The sequence below is a fragment of the Schistocerca gregaria genome, chromosome 1 (genome assembly GCF_023897955.1).
Source record: "Schistocerca gregaria isolate iqSchGreg1 chromosome 1, iqSchGreg1.2, whole genome shotgun sequence".
Taxonomy (NCBI): Eukaryota; Metazoa; Arthropoda; class Insecta; order Orthoptera; family Acrididae; genus Schistocerca; species Schistocerca gregaria.
In genome coordinates this window covers 695,660,494-695,682,534 of record NC_064920.1, presented here as the reverse complement: position 1 = coordinate 695,682,534, position 22,041 = coordinate 695,660,494, and the positions used below count along the sequence as shown (strand labels likewise).

At 42.1% G+C, this 22,041-nt stretch overlaps 1 protein-coding gene across 6 annotated transcripts in view; it reads right to left on the bottom strand.

Moving 5' to 3' along the window:
* The window catches only part of LOC126365127 (peripheral plasma membrane protein CASK-like), a 1,978,716-nt gene that overhangs the window by 1,202,181 nt on the left and 754,494 nt on the right, over positions 1-22,041 (bottom strand). The window contains exon 6 of one of the 6 annotated variants that reach the window (XM_050008118.1): positions 14,476-14,547. The exons of the other annotated variants lie outside the window; for them this stretch is intronic. Within the exon in view, the coding sequence (XP_049864075.1) occupies positions 14,476-14,547 (72 nt within the window). The remainder of the gene's footprint in view (positions 1-14,475; positions 14,548-22,041) is intronic. 6 annotated transcript variants of the gene reach the window in all.

Here is a 22,041-nt window from a genome sequence, read left to right as displayed (position 1 = left end):
ACCACGCCGCATTCGCCGAGGCAGATGGAAAACCGCCTTAAAAACCACCCACAGGCTGGCCAGCACACCGGACCTCGACACTAATCCGCCGGGCGGATTCGTGCTGGCGGCCGATCGGGAAGCAGTGCGTTAGACGGCTAGCTGGGCGGCCTAAGAAAGAACGCGTCTAGCTTGGATGGCTGGCGAAGTGGTTTGGTTGTAAGAGCAGAGCTGGTTCAGCAGTGTCGGAAGACAGACATGCAGCCTTCCGCGACCGGTATTAGTCAAGACTTTACTATCAATGTGTCGTTATTTGCACATATAGTTGAGAACAGTGTGGTGCTAATAACGGAAATATGCAGTTCATTAATTTGTTGAAGAATAGAAATCATTTGTGACTCTAAAGGGAAGGTAATTGTGCAGTTTCTCGTGTTCTGCCAATAGAAAGCGAGTGGCATCCCATATAAACAAACTGATCGGAAGTTTAATCATTTATAAAACAAACACTTCCTCACTAAGAGTTTCTTGCAGCCTCAAGATTACAGATTTATAATCTAAGTGCTGTTTCCAGCTCAGGGGACAACAACCGTAGAAGCCTGCATGTTGGTGGGCATTTATTAGAGCGTATGCATTGCACCCGGGCTGGTGAAAGCAAACAGGCTGCTCGGGTGTATTGCAATCTTAGTACAAATGAGATCAGTGACACGTTATCTGTGGTAACACAGGAGATATGGAAGAGAGAGATGTTTGCGAGGGAAAGGGTTTATCATACGCACGTATGCATCACTTCCCCCCATCTCTCCCTCTCATGCTCACTTTTGCAACTTGCCGTAAAACGAGAAAATTAATGGTTTATGTTCCGTTGTGAGGCGAAATTTTGTACTGTAAAGAAATGTATGGAATTTCTGAATGCCAAATATGACAGTCAGTGCCTCTTTTTCAATTTAAGGGTTATTAATATGAGAGCCGGCAGGAGTGACCGTGCGGTTCTAGGCGCTACAGTCTGGGCCCGCGAGACCGCTACGGTCGCAGTTTCGAATCCTGCCTCGGGCATGGATGTGTGTGATAGAACTAATTAAACCTAACTAACCTAGGTACAAGTTCTATGGGGCTGATGACCTCAGAAGTTGAGTCCCATAGAACTCAGAACCATTTGCACCATTAATATGAGAAGAAGTGAGCGTTTTACGTGAGTACGCGATGAGTCATTCAAGCCCTTCATCACGTCTGTGAGAAAGAACGACCCCGACAACCTATTGAGATGCGTCCGTGTCCAGGATAAGCCACTTTGAGGAATCGTAGGTCACCAAACAAGGAACAGACTTTAGTTAGTGTTGTAACTTATGAAATCCCTCCTGACATAGCTGTTACTTCTCATATTTCACATCTTTGTTGCAAACATTATTAAGGACTCTGGCGATATGAGCAACATTCCGCATGAATTTTGGATAACAGTTTGTTTTGCGAGGAATAGCTGAAAACCGAGCGAGGTGGCGCAGTGGTTAGCACACTGGACTCGCATTCGGAAGGAAGACGGTTCAAACCCGCGTCCTGCCATCCTGATTTAGGTTTTCCGTGATTTCCCAAAATCGTTTCAGGCAAATGCCGCGATGGTTTCTTTGAAAGGGCACGGCCAATTTCCTTGCCCACCCTTCCTTAATTCGATGGGACCGATGACCTCGCTGTATAGTCCCCTCCGGCAAATCAATCAATCAACCAACCAACCAACGGCTCCAGGTGGTTCATGTTCGTTAAGTACTTAGCTTTCTTTATTGCTTCCAGACGTTGCTGAATCGCTTGAAGTCGTTTACAATTGATATATGCGGCCTAAGTACTCCATTAGATTACGAAAGAATTCGCACGTTAATTGGTTGAAGTTAATTCCAGCTGTTAATGTGTGTGGAACAGTAAATGTAAATTTACACGATGTTGCTCTCTTGTAGCACCACAAACATATCGTCCACGTAATTCACTGTGCTGTGAATGTTTTGAATAAGTCGCTCCGGAAAACTTTGGATAATAGGCGTCCGTTGACTATTCCGAAATGCAACTTCTTTTACCTGTACAATTCAGACATAGCGTTTATCATCATTAAACGGTAGGGCTGTTGGTATAATGGCTACTGAAAAGTAACTTCGTATAAAACAGTTTTAAATATTGTACGTTTTATAGTCTTGAAATGAGCTCTTCTGGTCTTGAAATGGAATAGACGCCAGTCTCAGTTTGGGTTTTGTAGTTTATTACCAGACGATTTACTTGAGACGTGAGGTCTTCCCGAACTGCTACTGGCACTAGTGCAGCTCTGGAACAGCCAGGTGCTGCAGAAGACTTTAGTTGAATGTGTAATACGTAATTCTTTGCACACCCTAAACCTTGTGAAGGTAATCCTGCACAGTGAATCAAGATAATCAGGGGGTGTAACTTCTAATGAATACTCATGTCCTTTGTTATTTTAAAAGAAAATATAAACAAGTTTATGTTCCAAAACGTATTTTGTATCCGACATGGCGGCCGAACTAAGAAAGTAACCGGATGGTTGACTGTTTGCCACCACGCCTTTACCGTCCATTTACCGCGCAAAAGTATCACGCACTGATGATTCAGCATGGGATTCCCTACAATTTTGATGTTTATACAAAAATCTACACTTACGCCTCAGCCCTTTGATATACGCTGTCCATGTAGCATACGATTGACGCAACTTCTTGTGAGAACGAAAAAATGCCAGGCTGGCTCTACAATATGTGTTTTCTGCTCGCAATACTTCAGAGAGCAAACTATGGATTTCAGCAAATCTTCACACGTTTGTCGAGAGGACGTAATTTTTGTAGAAGAGACAGCATTTAGGGGGGGGGAGGGGGGTGGCGCGGGGTAGTAGATAGCATGAAAGCACAATGTTTTGCAACGTCCCAACGTCTGTGGTATGAGACCACTCTTCGTTTTGTTGATTAAATGGCGCAGAACGGTAGCAGTGGAGGCTGTTCTTGCTTAATGATTTGCTGTAATGTAAGCTGCTGCTGCTATTTTTCCAGATTCTGCTTTTATAGCTCTTGTTATCGGGCGTAGTCTTGCAGCTGAAGTTGCAGTTGTGGGTGTCACAGTTTCATGAATTGCGATCAGTGATTAAAGAACCTAGTCCATTGTCTTCACATGCACCCCCCCCCCCCTCTCTCTCTCTCTCTCTCTCTCTCTCTCTCTCTCTCTCTCTCTCTCTCTCTCTCTCTCTCACACACACACACACACACACACACAAACACTCACACTCTCACACACACACACACACACACACACACACACACACACACACACACACACACACACACACACACACACACACACACGCGTCTTCTATTCGCCAATATCACACCCACTACAGTCGATCTGTTTAAGAGAATGATCGAAATAGTTCAGAGTCAAGCAAATGCATCAGTAATCTGCAGAACAGCAATCAGCCACGTAATCCAACTGAATCTCAATAAATAACAAAGTCAGGGTGTTATCTTCTCTGGTTAGACGATACAGCCATGCCCATACGACTGCCCGCTGGTTCTTCTTACTATTTCTACCACTGGATAGTTGATAGCGTATTTCGCAAGGTATCAAGCTCGACGTCGGGTGGTAGTGATTTAGCACTTGGCACAATGAGCTGACCGGTTTGTTTGCCTTCATAATCATTTGGTCCTAAGCAGACATTCTCACTTTCCTTCCGTAGTGCAGAGTCTTTCACAATCGGCTGATACTAAGAACTTACTTCACTGAAAATAATAGAGACAGACAAATTACGAGTTAGCAGGCCTTATTCAGTCGAGTAGCTTACATAAACTAGTAGTCAAGAAGTCCTCTCTCTCCCCCCCTCCCTTTCTCCGTAAACTGTAAACTGAGCCATAGTCGTAATAAGCTGTGCACTTCATGAAACTCAGTAGTAAAACCAAAGAAATCCAATAATTAAATGGGGTCATTGTGGTCGCAGCAGTAGGATGATGTACTACGAAGTTTCAGAAACCGCCGTACAAGTGAGACTGGCCAGCCCCGACTTGGAAGCGCAGCCCACGTGACAACTTGGTGCAGCCCCCCTGCAGTCGTAGACGACAATTTTATACACATTTAACTTTCTGCGTCGTTGTAGGCACCTGATACTAAACCCTACACCTTTTCTCTCTCACCGCGCCGAGTGGCCGCGTGGTTTGAGGCTCTCGGATTGCGCAGCCCCTCCCGCCGGAGGTTCGAGTCCTCCCTCGGGTATGGCTGTTTGTGTTGTTCTTAGCATAGGTTAGTTTAAGTAGTGTGTAGGGCTGTGGGCCCAAGACCTCAGTTCCTTAGGAAATCACACACACATATCTCTCTCTCTCTCTCTCTCTCTCTCTCTCTCTCTCTCTCTCTTCTATCCCCTTTTAACAAAACCCCCATTACTGTGTGTGTGTTTGTGTGTGTGTGTGTGTGTGTGTGTGTGTGTGAGAGAGAGAGAGAGAGAGAGAGAGAGAGAGAGAGAGAGATGTAGTCAGAATTTTATGCAGGAATATGTGCACAGAAATAAGACAGTGGCTCCGTTGAGCCAGGCGCAGCTGGAGGTTTAAGAACTGCGCGGTCCCCCGGCCTGGCCGCCTAAGCCGGCGAGGCGGCGTCTCGGTGACGCCGGAGCCCTGCCAGGCACGGCAAACCGCGTCCAAATCCGATTTGGCCGGCTTGTCAGCGCCCGCCAGCCTCCCGTGGCCACGAGGAATCCCGCCACCACAGCTCACTTTCTGCCGCACCGGTCTCTTCACTCCTTCCTCGACACTCAAAGTCATCTTATTCTTTCTCTGGACAGAAACTGTTAGGATTGCTGCTATCGTCTTCTGTTAATCCAGATTGCTCCTTTCGTAACGGGGAAAAAGCTTTGGATCATACACAAACAGAAATTCAGCGCCAGCTCCAGCAGATGTATGGGTCTGACATAGGGACAGAAAAGGTAGCTTATTGTTTTTGTATGTAATGCGCCGAAAGCCACAAAATATGCAATATTAAAAGGACAGTAGGTGGCCGTGCCTCACGAATGACCATCTTATAGTGGAGATGGTTGCAGCGCAGTGTCAATAACAATTGACATACGATTAATGAATTAATAGCTATTTCCTTCAGATATGCCGATCGCGGACACTGTCACAAACCATTAAGAATACGGGGCGCGCGATGCTCTGTTCGAAAGTGCTGATCTGCGACGCCTCTGACTGCAAATAACACATTTTCCGCAGGCGTCATGCAGAGAGATATTTGGCTTTCGTCTGAAGTACTAACCGTACTGTCACCAACTCCTGTATTTTCTGTTACAGACCCGGTCAGTATTTTGAGAACGACGGAACTTATGTAGAAGCATGTCGCACGAGAGTCCAATCCCTTGAGGCAAAATAGTTCCATACAGGAATAATCGCCCAACATGACAAAAATGATATGTTTTTTTGTCAATTGCTAATCAGTAAGTTTCCGCCTAACTAAGCTTTACATCTCTTTACCTAAAGGGTACAGACTTTTTGGATAACCCTAGTGTTACAGGGAAACTCATAGCATACCTCACCAAGCTGCCCCTTACCATAGCAAGAATTTTCCAGACATCTCTCACACTCTGTTTAAAATAATACCTGTCCATTAAGAAATTTCTTTCTTCACTTTGTTACTAAAGGCCTTCGGTGAAAACAGGTTTCCAACATTTCGTTTCTTTCTTTCTTTTATTACATCATGAACAGCTAAAACGTACTTCTTTCTATGTGCAGTCAGGAAATAGTCACATATTTAAACATAAGAATTTATTACTGTATCACTGCCATTAAGAAAATAAAATTAATGTAACACTGTTAGTTTACACAAACAAGTAGATTTCAGAAAATATGACAGCAACTTACTAGTGTTTGCACTATAAGTACTCCAAGACAACATAGAAAAATATGAAGTCCAGAGAAATTTCAACACTTTTCAGATTTACTATACTCCTTAAGTACTGTTTCGCCGTTAATGACAAATTAGCACTTAAAGTTTTCAAATACAGGTCTTCATACCACAATTATTCTCACGGCAGAGTGGTCCTTATGTGTAAGTATTTCTCTTCCTTCTGTATCTTGATGGGCGTAACTTGTTTCGTAACACGCTAAGCGACACGTGGCTTAAGTGGGCAATGGTTCAATAGAAGTTAAAGGTGTACCTCGTTAAACGGATACTTGTATAATCTGGAGCGAGTTATTAAAAAATAAATGTTAGTTTTACCAGACTCTGTATAACTACAGCAATAAAAATCTATTATTCCCTTTCAGAACCTCACCGAATACAAATTAATGTTGTTCCATTTTTGTAATTTAGAAGCTAAATCAATTCCCTCGATATCCTTTTGTATGCTCCTTTATAATTTGTCAGAAAATGCAACCCCGACTGTTTTCTAATTTTGTATTTTAAACTGGCGCACGTTGCCATCGCCATCATTAATCACGTCCATGTCATGTAATCGTTCAGCACGGTGACTAAACCGCCTGTAGTAGTGTTAGTGTAAAAGAAGGCACTGTTGACGTCGCGTTTATCAATGCAGTTGGAGACCGATGGAGTATGACACACGGACTCATACGTTGGAAATTTTTCGTTGTTTTTCGTTTTGACGTACAAGTAACAGAAGTAAATCATTGAAGAGTTGCAGTCTTCTTCTTTCTCTCTCGAGTGCAAGATAATGAGACTCAGAGCACTAGGTCATTTGTGAATGAATGACGTTTTCTTAAGGAACAATCTCCGCACTCGCCTGAAATAACCTAGAACAAGCCACAGAGCAACCTCCTCAGACAAGACATCAACGTCGGAGATTCAACATGGCACCCCTCTTCACATCGAGGAGTTCATGCATTCGAATACGAACAGGAAAGTTTATTGCGAAAGAGATATCTTGAGCGAACGTGTTAAGCTAGTGGTGGTAGTCCAAAACTGAGGATTCTTCTTACAGAAGTGTTAGCTCTTGCTAAGTAATGATTATATCTACTACGAACATGTTGCATTTACCATCAAATTGCTGAAAACATACTGCCACTCGCCAGTAACAGATTGAAACAGTATCACCACTGTATTTCAGTTTTTGAATCTGTTGCTAGTCCCTCGTTCCTGGTGATACCTTTGTTGAGTCTGAAACCTGTCGATTGATAACGGAACTTAGGCACCTAAATCATTTAACACAAAGCGTGAAGCTAACAGGCGTAAAATTAGGTGTGCTGTTACAAAAATTAATTGCATGAACTGTTTTGTTTTCACAAGACATAGCTTTGAAAGTAGAAGGGACCCCCGTTCAGGGCGTCTAGACAATGTAAATTGACTGGTACCCTCCCATACTGCTTGCCAGAATTTGTAACCTCGTCGGAAAAATCCTGAAGCCTAGAAAGGAGGAACATTAGGTTTTAATTGTCCCATCGAGGACGGTGACATTAGCAACAGAACTAGAAAGCGTATCGATAGCGATAGATCTTTTTTCTTTATTCCTGTAATCTTGTTTGGATTATTTCTTGAAAACAAGCTGTGAAAACTGGCCAAACCTGCATTAGGTGATTTTTCGCATATTTAATTTTTTCCTTTTGATTATTCTCAGCATTCATTGCCAGTAGCTGTTGTAGAATCAATGGCTGCTCTTTCTTTCAGTAACTCGCGTGTCGAATAATTTTCTTTAACTTTGCTGTGCTTCCGTTAATTGTATCCTTTGTTAAAAAAAAAAAAAAATACCATACAGGGTAATTCGTTTAGAAGTGACATACGTACGTGATGTTCACCAGAAAATGTGGTAGTGATGCCACGAAACCGTCAGTGAGTCCAATGAAAATGATTTTCATACAGCTGAAGTGGTTTTCTAATTCCCAAGGTATTTAAATAAAATGTTTCCCTGCCGATAATTTACATGAAGAATATTTGAGTCGGCGGCCCGATCTTATGTATGTGTCACAGCTGTTTGTCTGATGTGGTGTCATCCGCGGGTCAGACTGAAGCAAGACACGACTCGAAGCTGTGTTTTCATTAAAGCTGTTGTCACAATGGATGAAGACTCGCTCAAAATACCGAGCTTCCCTCACGCAAATTCTTGATGAAGCATGGAAAATAGCGCGAGTGTTCCGCAACACAGCTGTCTCCGGCGGGTTGCCTACTCGTTAGGCTACACCCAGCGCTGGCCACGCGAAGGACTGCACAGTATGCGTGCTGGGTACAGGCCAATCAAGCCGACTGTCATCTGTTTCCGTGGAAAGATTTTAACACATCTGGATACAAATATGGTCAGAAATTTTCCTATTTGTGTGGAAGTTAGAAATGCGTAGAAATCGGAAACTGTTTAAAATATACTCCCATCTTTTGGATGTATGAAAATAAAGCTTTCAAAATCATAATACTGAATTATGAATAAAACTGGCTTTTTTTAATATGATGCAAGCAGATTATATTTTCCAAGAGGATAAAATAGAACTATATGGAAATACGTGAAGATCCAAATTGAATTTTAATTAACACGAATACTGTTAGTTTTGCTGTATAAAGCAAAAATAAAATTAAGAGCAATGAAATTATGTTGTCTATGTAATAAGGAAACTAGTATTTCCTCTGGCCGATTACATTAAGAGAAAACATTTATTTGCACTGAAGCTGATGCGGTACACAATAAATGATCTTCGTTTCTACACAAGAAAAAAAACTTTTTGATTGTCTGCTTTTTAAATAACTTCTACACATTTCATCTTCATTTTGACGTAAAAACGTAGAACTATCTGGAGGCTAGTTTGATCACCTCACTGCTTTATTAGACATGATCCTGTTGCCCTCTGACTATGCTCTTGCCCTCCTCCTATCTTAAAAATTACTTACCCTGTTCAGCGTGGACTCCGTACTACTGTGAAAATAGAGTTTTCATATTAACAAATCATTATCAGGGGAAAAATAAGTGGCAAATTGAGACATGGAGGTGAAACGTGACTTCACTGACCAGGCTTATTTTCAGTTTGTCAATTTCTTAAATCACAATAATTGATGAAGATAAGAAGGAAGGTTGGAGCATACCTTGTATGTTTGCGTTCTTTTATTTAAGCTCAACTGGTGTAAACGTCATGCTGTACTAACTGAGAATCGCGAGGTATTTCAGTTTTGATTAAGCGCTGCAATCTGAATTCGATGTAACACACGACGGCCGAAAGCACACACTGTCGCGCGATGCGAAACCTGAGCGCCCGAGAACGGAAAGTCAGATAGCGGTCTCAGGAATTTCCTGGAGAGCTGTCATAAGAATACGATGGGCAAGAACCAGAAGTCTGATGCAGTTTTTAAGGGCAAACACCCCTTAGCAACATGCTGCTAGCCCTGTCTCAGACCTTCAAGCCCAGGTGTAAAAATAGTCCATCCCAGGATTACGTTTTGCAAGGGTTGGCATTAAGAGAAAATTACTTCAAGTGGAGTTTTGAAAGCGGCTCCACTGGAGGAACCGACACCCGACACTATTACTAGAAGGTGAAATATCAGTAAAGCGGCTTGACTGACGTCACATGGCAGTTCCACGTCAGTTTTGTAATATGCTTTATATTTGTTCATTTTATGTCGATGAAGTCTTGTGTCGCGTAATGCCCCATCACTCAACCAGCTGTGGGTAAGTTGGATGATGCTCATTGTCTAGTTGGATACTGTCTCAGTGCTCCTAATAGATCGTCGCTGATGACGTACTGGTCGCGACTGTGCAGTAGATTATTTTGCGTCTTGGAGAATATCTTAAAACTTATTGCCAGCAGATCTAACTGTATCCTGCGTTTCGTTTCTGCGTCGCGTGGCAGAGAAGCACTGTTACGGCAATTTTATAACAAAGCAAATGTTTTGGTAAAGGCAGAAGTGCTTGGCAAGTGGAATTAGTTTTCGGTCGCGTACGTTCCGTGAATTCTGATTAGTGTCATCCGTACCTTTGCGTAATTGTTGTAACGCACGTGAAACAACCAAACTGCAGGACATAGTGCGTCAAAAAAGTATTAAGATTTTACAAGATTAGCTTGTTACTTAAAAAGGGGCAGTCAAACGAGGACAGATGGAAAAAAGGAAGTACACTGTTAACTATTTCAGACGCTATCACCGTAACTGACAATATATTTATCGCACTGTGAGACAAGATGGTCAGTGCCTTCATGGAAAATTGTTTGCGGTTGCCTAAGGAACTGTCATTGCAACCTGGCATGCAGCTCTTCGTCCTGAGCAAATCAACAGGGACTGATGTCTTTCTTCATGGGGGGGGGGGGGGGGGGGCTCCAACAACATGGAAATGACATGGGGGAGAGATCGTGAGCATATGGAGGATGTGTAAGCTTCCAATAGAAACTTCTGCAGCGCACACGAAACGACTTTGCAAATATGTGCGCCCGCACGCTTTGTCTTGCAGTGGGATAAATGTACTAACAGTTACGGCGGCTATTTTCTAAGTAGTAAGCAGTTTACTTATTTTCCCCCATCTTTCTCTATTTTATTTGACTGCCCCTTATATTTTATCGTGCACAAAATCCTCCCAGAGTGCTGCGGTGCTAATTCAGAGATTAATCAAGTCTCTCATGTCGGAGTGCATCATATGAACATGTGGGTAACAGGTAAGAGCAGGTAAGCTTAACAGGTCGAGTATGTGCGTTTGACCTTAGAGGACATAGCGTAGGAAGAAAAGGTGCGGGTTGTAACTCAGCTTACTACACTATGTGATCAAAAGTATCCCGGATACCTGCCTGAAAATGACTTAAAAGTTCGTGGTACCTTCCATCGGTAATGCTGGAATTCAATGTGGTGTTGGCCCGCTTTTATTCTTGATGACAGATTCCATTCTCGCAGCCATCGTTCAATCAAGTGCTAGAACGTTTTTTGGGGAATGGCAGCCCATTCTTCACGGTGTGGTGTACTGAGGAGAGGTATCATTGGCGATCGGTGAGGCCTAGCACGAAGTCAGCGTTCCAAAATATGCCAAACGTGTGCTAAAGAATTCAGGTCAGGACTCTCTGCAGGCCTGTCCATTACAGAGATGTTATTGTCGTGTAACCACTCCGCCACAGGTCGTGCATTATGAACAGGTGCTCGATCATGCTGAAAGATGCAATCGCTATCCTCCAATTGCTCTTCAACAGTGGGAAGCAAAAAGGTGCTTAAAACATCAATGTAGGCCTGTGCTGTGATAGCGCCACGCAAAACAACAAGGGGTGCAAGCCCCCTCCATGAAAAACACGACACGCCATAACACCATCGCCTCCGAATGTTACTGTTGGCACTAACACGTCTCTGCTCCGGTGAAATGACAAACTGCTCCGCTTGCTCCAGCCCGCCTTCCACTTCATCGTCGCCTGTTACGGTAGTACCGGAGGTAACCGAACGCAGCGCACTACTCGCAAACCGCAGTTACTCGCTGGTTAATAGATTCGTTGGCCAACCCTACCTGAGCCACACTTACGGACTGTCGATCTCAAGATGTCAGTTACTTGCAGTTCCATTCCAAGTAGTTCATCAGTAAGTAAGCTGGAATGGAACACACATTAATGATTGTAGCTTTCGTAATGTATTAAACCATTTCTAGTTTGTTCGCTCTCAACACGTTTGCCAAAACTACGCCACAGATCCAGTCAACAAACGTCCAAGACTCGCATGTTATGGAAGTGCAGACTGTTGAAGTATATGACTGCACGCTGACCTCTACAGCCACAGCACCTTATGAGGCTACTCTAAAGACGCTAACAGTGGGTACAACATGGAGCTGAAGCACGACAATAAACTCCTTGCGTCCACCTGTATGGAAGATGGCGAACTGTATAAAACCCGTCCCTCTTTTTCAATAGTCAACGTGTAAAAAAACGCTTAATAGGTCTTTACCCACCAGTACGATTCACTCAACATAAACCTTTCCCGTATCAAGTAACGCACCATGTCAGTCCACAGAAAGTCTGATTTCGAAGCAAATGTAATATCCGAAAAAGCGAACTACAGGAAGTTCCAAAGCGTACTGGATAATCCAGTTACTGAAGAACACGGCCAGCACAGATCCTACGACTTATCTTTGGAAATAGGATACGAAGCTCATGACAGTACAAAAACGAGAGACTATAGGTGCAGCAAAATCAAAGGTACCAAACTGGTTCGCAAATTGCGAATCTCATTTCACATCATCTGCACAATTTATTAGTGACACATGAAAATTTGTGCCAGACCGGGACTCCGATCCGGATTTCCCGCTTATAGCGAGCCGTCGCCTCGACCACTTGGGCTATCCGTCCACGCTTCCCCGACCGATCCAAACCACCTTATGCCACATTGTCCACAACCCCTAATGCTCGCACATTAGGTGATTTCTACACAGGAAGACACAAGTAATTATCGTCGTTTTAGTCTCTCTAGACATGTAAACCGACTGTTGTTTTACAGTTTCTGTACGTCGTATTAGAATCTCATTCAGACTTGAACGCATGCATGCATGTTATGTGCATATTCCAAATCAGCTCGCTCGCAGTTACCAGTGCAGAGAATTACCATCTAATTTAACTACGCAAGTTTATTCAATAACATTGTCTACAACTTTATGAATTTGTTCTACCATCCACAATTCAAACTGATATAACCGCGCACTGAACTCTATTCGAAAAGTTACCAGAGTCAATTATCTTCCCAATCTAGGTAGTACTCAAGAAGCATTTTAACAGTTTACGCCGTATTTATGCCACTGATACAGCTAGGCGATTACAGGTGTATAACGACATTGAAGCCACCTTAGAAGTAGTTCTGAAGCGACTGAAGACTCTAATCCACTACACGAGGTGGAAATTTCTCATTCTGATCGTCTTGAATTAACCACACTGTTAAGCAGTTAACTAGTAGCCGTAATAACACAATACATCAGGTACTAGCTACGCTATGAAAATAAACAATACCATATAAGAAGAATAAGTTGACATACATCTTTGAGTTCAACGTATACCACAGTCAAAAGCTTCTCTACGGAGGAACCAAAAAACTGTTTCAGAACAATGGAAAAATACTCATCAAGACATACTTATTTTCATATATAAATTTATGTTTAGCATAAAATGCAGATTAGTTGCATTCCATAAACAACACTTACTATAAAATAGTCCAAAATAAATTCATTCTTAGGTGGTATCTATATTATGCTGTAGTTATTCTTTATTTATCATGTGTTACTGATTTGTATTTATGTGTTCATTATTTTAGAGTTATTTTATAGGAGTTATTTATTCGCTCATTGGCTTACCAGTAATACAACATAAATAAAAGCTCATTTGGTATCAATACAGCTGCTGAAAACGTGTAGGCACATACCCCAATCCAGAACAAGCACAGAAGCGGAAAATATACACAACAACCCTAGCCCTTTGTTATTATATTAGTAGGAACATTGCGACAAACAAACATATGCTCAGCTCATTTTCAGGACTAAGAGCTGAAATGCTTTACTAAGTTCGAGAGCGGCATAATATTGTGGCCGTAGAGTAGTTAGTAATGAATTAACAAGTCTGGCTTATTAGAGAGTTTATTCAACGCCACACGAGGACTAATCCGCTATAGGTACCGAATGTCTTACATGACAACCAACATTTATATTTTTAAGTTAGAGTCAAAGTATTGCGATACCGATCTGTGAAATCTGTATTTTTGTTCGCCAAATAGCGAACGCCTTACGTCCTATCAGTATTATTGCAACCGACGGAATGCTAGAGTTCAGGTTCTCGAAAAAGTATGTAGCAATATTGAGATATTCGAACACTGTGCGTCTCAATCTTTTGATGCCGCTAGTTGTACAGGTAAGACTGTCGAAACGTGTCAGCAATCTGTTACTACGTGGAGAAACTGGACCAAGCCACCAACAACCGTAATTAGGCTCACTTGTGACTACGTTAACGCTGGTATAGCAAGAAATACTGTGCCGCCTGCTGAATCGCAAACTCAAGAGAAAATATTGTTCACATAACAGAGCTAAACGTCATGTGAAATGACATTCTAACTGTCGGCAGTATGTCTCTCCTAAGAAATTTATCGACGTGAGAGTGCCTTAGTATGCTGATTCAAGAGTATTAGCAGAAAAACGATTGAGTCGGAAGTCGTTCGTAAAACTGACTAACGTCGTGGAAACGCAGGTATAGAATGTTACTAAGCACTGGTTCTGGTGTAGTCCATAGGTCCCGAAGAGTTACCCAGATAGCAGCAGCTTATTGAGAGAAGAAAATGAAAGCGAGGATCTTTTGTAAATCCATCTACGTAAAAAATGAGCACACACACAGAGTTAATAGTGAGAGAGAGAGAGAGAGAGAGAGAGAGGTGAGAAATAGTGCCCAATAGTAAAGAAGTTAGATGTGATAGAGTGAAGGTGTTCCACAAAGTGCAGGAGTAGAGGAGGCCCAGAGGGGCAGAGAACCGCGTGCGTGACGGCGTGCCTCATACACATACACCACAGGAAGAGGGGGCGAGGACAGGACAGGCAGAGGCAGAGGTGCGCACGGTGGGGCTTACCCTCGCGGTCTGCCTTGTAATACAGCCGCCCCATGGGGCTCAGGCCTGGCCGGCTCTCTCTCACAAGATTCTCTGTGGGCAGGAAAACACACCAGCTCAGTTACCACTCCAGCTTACGCACTACTACTGTAGCTTAACTCTAGTATTAGCACTAGCAGTGGCAGTGGCTTCCCTAGCCAGAGTCTGCTCGTGGCAAGAAAGATACAAAACATTGTTTACATACTACTTAGCGATCGTTCCACATTTTCAGCGAAACTGGGCCGTTTGACTCTACGGATATCAAACGTCTGATTTGACCCATGGCACAATTATGTTGTGGCGTGTCATATCTTAAGAGCACAAATAAGCTAGACCAAAACACTGACAATGCCATTTGTGCTTCTATGTTATTTTTTGAAATGTAAATTGTGTCAACAAACTGATATGATGCGTAGCCCGAAGTCTAGGTTGTGTTTAAAGATACCAGTTTGCTTCAGAGTTGGTTAAGGCAATGAAAGGGAGATCACGCGAAGAAAACGATTAATTATTGCTATGGCGCTATTTTAGGAAGAGTGGACGAAGAGTGATGAGATCATAGGTCAAACCAGACAGATGGTATCAGTAGGTTCAGTATTTGTGTGGGCCATTTATTTAATTGTAAGAAGGAAACGTGTACTTTGCTTTAGGAGCAAAGGATTAGAAGATGATCTAGCAATCATTAATTATCAAATTAAAATGGCCAAATTTTATGAAACTTAACTTTATAATTACGTACTGCGATTTTACCACCATCTTCATTACTTTGTACACTAAGTAAATTAAAACAATGACTGTAATTTATGTGCTAGAAAAACTGTGCAACTAATTCTTTCCCATAGATCTGTTGCCTTATTTTGTGAGAAAATGGTAATATCTAATACGCAATACCTATCATGATGTACGGTATGTCCATATGGACTCATCGTCATGAAATATATTAATTCAAATGGTTCTTAATTTATGGTCGAAGTAGCGTAACCCGTATACTGCTGACCCCAGCAGACTAACCAACGAAATACCAAATTTCTCTCAAGTTACGATGTAACACAAACATTAAGTGAGACCTATTTCAGAGACTATTTGCATCTGGACAGGAACACAACAATTCTAAAAACTGAATGATGAGCAGTAATGAATGACGTGTAATGAAAACTAAGTACTTTACGAAGATGAGCGGAGGTACTTCGTAGTTAGAAGGAAGGAAGATTATGATCTAACATCTCGCCAACGACGAAGTCACTGTGCATAGAGCTAAAGCTCGGAGAGGCTGGGGATGGGAACGGAAAAGGATCGCGTTCTTTTTGAAGAAACGATCGCGGCATCGTCCTTAAAAGGTTTGTGGAAAAGACGGAGAACCTAGCTCTTGGTGGCCGCAGGCGGCTTTTGAAACGAACTCCTCTCTAAGGCGAATGCAATGGTCTTTAATGGCTGAACAGAGATCTTCTGCACCTGCTACTCATTGTCATTTCCAGCCAAAGCAGTTTTTTTCCTTTCCACAAGTTAACACTTTTTTAAAAAAAATTTCTCATAGCATGTCTGGCACATTAGAACCACTGGCCTGTCAGCCATTTCACTTCAGTGTTCAGCACATTGCTCTGAATTTTTGCCCTTAGTTGTGAATCCTGTTACCAATTAGTAGCTCTTCGCTACGCGCGAACCAGTAGTCCTACAGAAAAAATCGAACAGGATTTTTTGCAGGAAATTTAATTTAATTAAATTTTTGTACTGGGATGTATTTTCGTTGGAGGCCACAATTTACCATTTCTTCAAGAAAAACGTACAGAAGTGACTTCCAAACGCATCTTCATCCCCACACTCATCTCTCACCAGTCAGGATTTCTATTATGTCGTTCGTGGCACTCCCTCATACCACTGTACGAAATATTCCGACTACACAAGCTATTCCCGACATTCTACCTCTCTTGGTTTCTATTGCTCTCGCTATTACGCCACCAACATAATCGGCTATTTAGTTAACATTGTTAATTTAAAAGTACCCGTGAGATTAATGAAAGAAAAACGACTTTTGTAACGTTATGCAAAAACCAATTACGTTGACAATTCGATCCAAACTGAACCTAAGGAATGTCATAAGGCGTGACGAATACAATACGAACAAATGTTTATTTTACATTGTTAAAATTCACAAAATTGTTCGCTAAACTTTACACAGACCTCACTTTTTAGTAGTAGCCGGCGGCGTAGTAAGGGCAGTCAATAAAGACCAAAAAAGAAGATTGAATTTGGGAATAGTTCTTTGTGTCGGAAATTCCTGTACAGTGGTGTGACGAAGTGTCACGAACAACATACTAGAAATCCTCACTGATGAGAGATGAGTGTGGGGATGAAGGTACGTCTGAAGGTCGCTTCTGTGCGTTTTTCTTGAACACCTGGAGAAGTGTGGCCTCAAACGAAAATTTATTCCAGTACAAAGTTGAACTACATTAAATTCCGTTTTGTAAAGAAAAACAGCCGTTTCTTGCTGCTAGGAAAAGCGGTTTTAATTTACAAAACGAATATTTCTGTGCTTGCTGCGGACGATGGCCATGCATGCGAACTTGATATTAAATTTCTTACAAAAAGGTCACGTTCATTTTTTCTGTAGGACCAACAGTTTTCGAGTAGCGAGCGAATGAGTACGAACATCTCGTACGTGATTTTTGGAGGCCAACTACAATATTGCGAGTTGCATAAAACGGTATCGGCAGGGGCAGCTGAATTATCATATATAATCACAGTTTATACACAAGTCCTCCTTATTGAAATGGAGAGTGTTTTTCTGCGTTGCGTAAACTAACACTCATTTAATTACGTTAACACTTATTTGCCACTATTAAATTTGTGTGTAATATTAACAGATAGATTCTGTAAGTATTTGATTACTTGCCACTTACCTGCAACAACATTAGAATTTACCTTAACCACTGAACGGTGTGTTCGCAAGAAGAGGAGACCATCGTACAGAAAGTGGAAAAATAATAGACTAAAATGAGATGACAGGGTAAGACATTCAAGCTAAAGAAAAAACTCTAACTATAACCAAAAAGCGGGTGTACTGCTAAGAATAACAGAGGAATCTAAGAGTACAATACATTTGATGGGCCGTAGAACTAAAAAAAGGGAAGGAAGATGTTTAAGTGACACTTGAGACAAAGAATCAAATAGAGAATAGTCTGCTAGAGGGCGTTGCTTGGTGCAGCAGTGCGAAAGTTGATAGGATTCCACTACTTGGCACACTAAGGAGTTGTCCGTTGTCAGTTGCCCGTTGATGGTCAAATAAAGGAGGCTTCCATTTTATGAGTATTGCGTGTTCCGAACTTCATCGCGAAGGCTAGTTGGCCGCCACTAGCAGAGTTGGTTCTACTTGAGTGTTTGTCAATTTCAACATTAAACTTTCAAATGAGAAGTTATCATGCCTTGTCGAACATGAGTGCACTTTTCTCATAGCCTGTGTGTAGGCGGAGCTATGTAAGGAAGTGTCACAGTTCAATTTTCATTAACATGTAACATAAATCTGCAAGTGAATAGCCGACTATTAGCACAAGCAAACAATGCCGTTCAACGAAATACGAACGGATTAACGGAACAGTCTGTCTTTTGTTTAGGCGAAAGCATCGGTTGTGGTTTAGACAGTCGTTCCCTGGGTTCTATAAGGGCGACGGATGTATGAGTAACTGCCATTCTCTGTAACGGTAAAATCAATAACAGCGGGAAAGAGATCAGAATTATTTGTAGGACAATTTAATAAATTGGTGGCCTGCGTGGTATACCGCATGCAGAATTCATGATGTTATAGCCTAAAAACCTACATTTTTGTTAGACATGTAGGTAACAGCAGCATGCGGAAATAGAAAAAGTAATTGTTAAGTTTAACATTTTTGCTATCCTGTACAGGAAACGAAATTCACTTAAGAATTGCCCACGGTCTATCGTTTGAAATATTTTTAATGTAATACTCGTATTCTGTGATGCACTGGACTAAGAAGCCATTTAGACGGGAAAACGTAGCCCGCATTGTCGCTGTTACTCACTATTCTTCAATTTTAGACATACACATTGTGCTGTTTTGTAACTATAATGTGTGTGTTCGCATCAACGTCCAATAATTGTGCTGGCATGAATACTTGGGTGGATGAGTTCTGTTCCGTTACTGTTGTCAAATCAGTTTCTTGAAATCGGTGTATAAGTGGAACTGATTCCGATAGAGTTGCTGGGGTGTACAGTGTCTTGACTGGTCTTGACCAATCGATTAAGTGGGTCGTGCATCATTAGCTATCAACCTTTTAGATGCACTACCCATGGTATTTTCGTATTTTTAATGGGGTGATTAAATTTCTTACACATTCAAAGACAAAAAGAGACGCACCACGGAGCAGTAATCTGAATGGGACGGAAATCAGTAGATGTGATGTACACGAACTGACAAACAAATGATTATAATTTCAGAAAAATTGGATGATTTATTCAAGAGAAAGAGCTTCATAAAATGAGCAAATCAATAACGTGTTGGTCCACCACTGGTCCCTATGCAAGCAGTTATTCGACTTGGTATCGGCCGGCCGGAGTGGCCGAGCGGTTCTAGGCACTTCAGTCTGGAACCGCGAGACCGCTAAGGTCGCAGAATCGAATCCTGCCTCGGGCATGGAAGTGTGTGATGTCCTTAGGTTAGTTAGGTTTAAGTAGTTCTAAGTTCTAGGGGACTGATGATCTCAGATGTTAAGTCCCACAGTGCTCAGAGCCATTTGAACCATTTTTGACTTAATATTGATTGATGGAGTTGTTTAATTTCCTCTTGAGGGATATCGTGCGAAATTTTGTCCAACTGGCAGGTTGCTTGGAGGGCCCTATCCAGAATGCTCCAAATGCTGTCAGTTGTGGAGGGTGCCAGCGACCTTACTGGCCAAGGGACGGTTTCGTGAGCATGAAGGCAAGCAGTAGAAACTCTCTCCGTGTGCAGGCGGGCAATACCTAGCTGAAATGTAAGCCAAGGATGGCTTGCCATTGAAGGCAGTAAAACGGGTCGTAGAATATCGTCGACCCTGTGCCGTAAAGGTGCCACGGCCGACATCCGAAGAGGTCCTGGTATGAAAAAAAAAGTGGCACCCCAGATCATCACACCTGGTTGTCAGGCCGTAAGGCGAGTGACAGGCAGGTTGGTATCCCACCGCTGTCTGGGGCGTCTCCAGACACGTCTTCGGCCTGGAATCTCACTGAGTAGAGTATAACTGACTGTAGTAGTGATTCCCGCTTAGAACTGAGCACTGATGACCATCATCGAAATCTCTGGAGACGCCTCGGGATACTGTAAGTAGGCTATTTAGGTTTTCTTATTGGTAACTCCACGTAGCGCTCTGTATGAAAATCACTAGCTGTGCTGTGTGCAGTCTGTGGCTAGTTTGCGTTGTTGTCTGCCATTATAGTATCCGACAGCTGGAGGTGAGCCGCCAGCGGTGGTGGAAGTGGGGAAGTGAGATGGCGCATTTTTGAGAGCGGATGAACTGGATGTGTGTCCATCAGAAACAGTACATTTGTAAGAATGGATGTCATGAACTGCTGTATATATATATATTATCTTTTTTGAACACTATTAAGGTAAATACATTGTTTATTCTCTATCAAAATCTTGCATTTGCTAACTATGCCTATCAGTAGTTAGTGCCTTCCGTAGTTTGAATCTTTTAGTTAGCTGGCAGTAGTGGCGCTCGCTGTATTGCAGAAGTTGGAGTAACGAAGATTTTTGGTGAGGTAAGTGATTTGTGAAAGGTATAGGTTAATGTTAGTCAGGGCCATTCTTTTGTAGGGGTTTTTGAAAGTCAGATTGCGTTGCGCTAAAAAATATTGTGTGTCAGTTTAATCACAGTCATGTATAATTTTTCTAAGGGGATGTTTCGTATATCGACCCTTAGCCAAGGATACCTCACTGGAATCTTCTGATTTTGTTCTTGTACTTTGTGTAATTAGTGCAGCCTTTGTTTATTGCTAGCGCTTAATTGTAGAGAGAATTTCCTTTGTAGTTGTTGTTTTTCATTCTTGTACACTAAAACAGTTGTGGCATGCATGTAGATTTGCACCAAGTATTTCGCAGCTGCGCTTGCAATTAACGAGATATTATTTTCAATGTTATGTTAATATGTTTTCTTATTTTGTTCTTCAAATTGTGTTTTTCTGTGTTGTCGTGTGAAATATTGTGACAATAATGGCGTGTTAAAAACGTAATACTAGGCTCCAAAGTAAACTGAGAAATGACAGTCAAGACGGAAGCAGTGTGTTAGCGCCGCCGAGTAATGAATTAACTAATGTTCAAAGTAGTAATTTGGTAATTGTGCATAGGGAAATGGAGCGGGCTGCAAATAATGGTGTAGGCAGTGAAACAATTAGTGAAGAGGGAAGCATTATCGATCGATCGATCGATCGATCGGCAACAGCTTGCCTAAGGAATCCGAAATGACAGGACACAATCTTGCAAATACTGTAGATTCAGGTTTTGCGTCCTCACCGTTTTCTCAAATAAGTCAAGACACATTTTCTGCTTTTCAAAATGCGAATATTCCCGGTTCAAATGCATTGCCGAATAGCACTGAGGAGCATGTTTCAGACACCAGTGCTTTGTTATTACAATTAATGCAATAAATGGGACAAAATCTTCAAAAGTTAGACACAATGGAACATAATCTTCAAATGGCAGACAACAATGCAAACTAGCCACAGACTGAACACAGCACAGCCCGTGATTTTCATACAGAGCGCTACGTGGAGTTACCAGTAAGAAAACCTAAATAGCCTACTTACAATACCAATCTGTCTGTCGCTCGTCTTACGGTACGACAACCAGGACTGATGGTCTGGTGTGGCATTACTTCTCACGGCAGAACTCATTTTGTTGCGATCCGCTGCCCATGTGTACGCCTTGGCCAATGAGGCTGCCGGATCTCTCCCCAACTGCGAACTTTTGAAGCATTATGGGCAACCCGAGCTGGAGCTTTGACTATCTAACGCGCCAATTGCATAAAATTTGGCACATTATCCGGCAGGAGTACATACAAAAACTCTATCAATCGAGGCTAAGCTGAATGACTCCTTCCATAAGCGACAGAGGTGGACCAGCACATTATTGACTTGCTCAAATTATAAAAATCTTTCTCCTGATAATAAATCATCCCATTTTTACTGAAACTCTAATCATTTGTTTGTTTGTACATGTACACCGACATTTACCGATTTCCGTTCCATTCCGGTAAGTTTTTCGCGATGCGTCGTTTCTTTGTCTAAAGAGTTGATTCCTCTAGGGAAAGTTACCTGTGGGTTGTTCAGTTAATCCTACCCGAGAGTAATTCGACTGCCGATTGTTAGAAGTTGCAGGCCCTTTAAGCGGTAGGACTATCGTTAGATAGTGTCACTGCTCAGAGTGAATATTTTATTTTCTTGTCCATGGTGACAGGACTATTTCGCGTAAAATTTTTTGGTTTGCTTTTTCGGGCACGCACACCGTACATACGCCATAGTTGGAAAGTAATATTTTGCACTAAAAATTCAGTTACAAATCTTCCA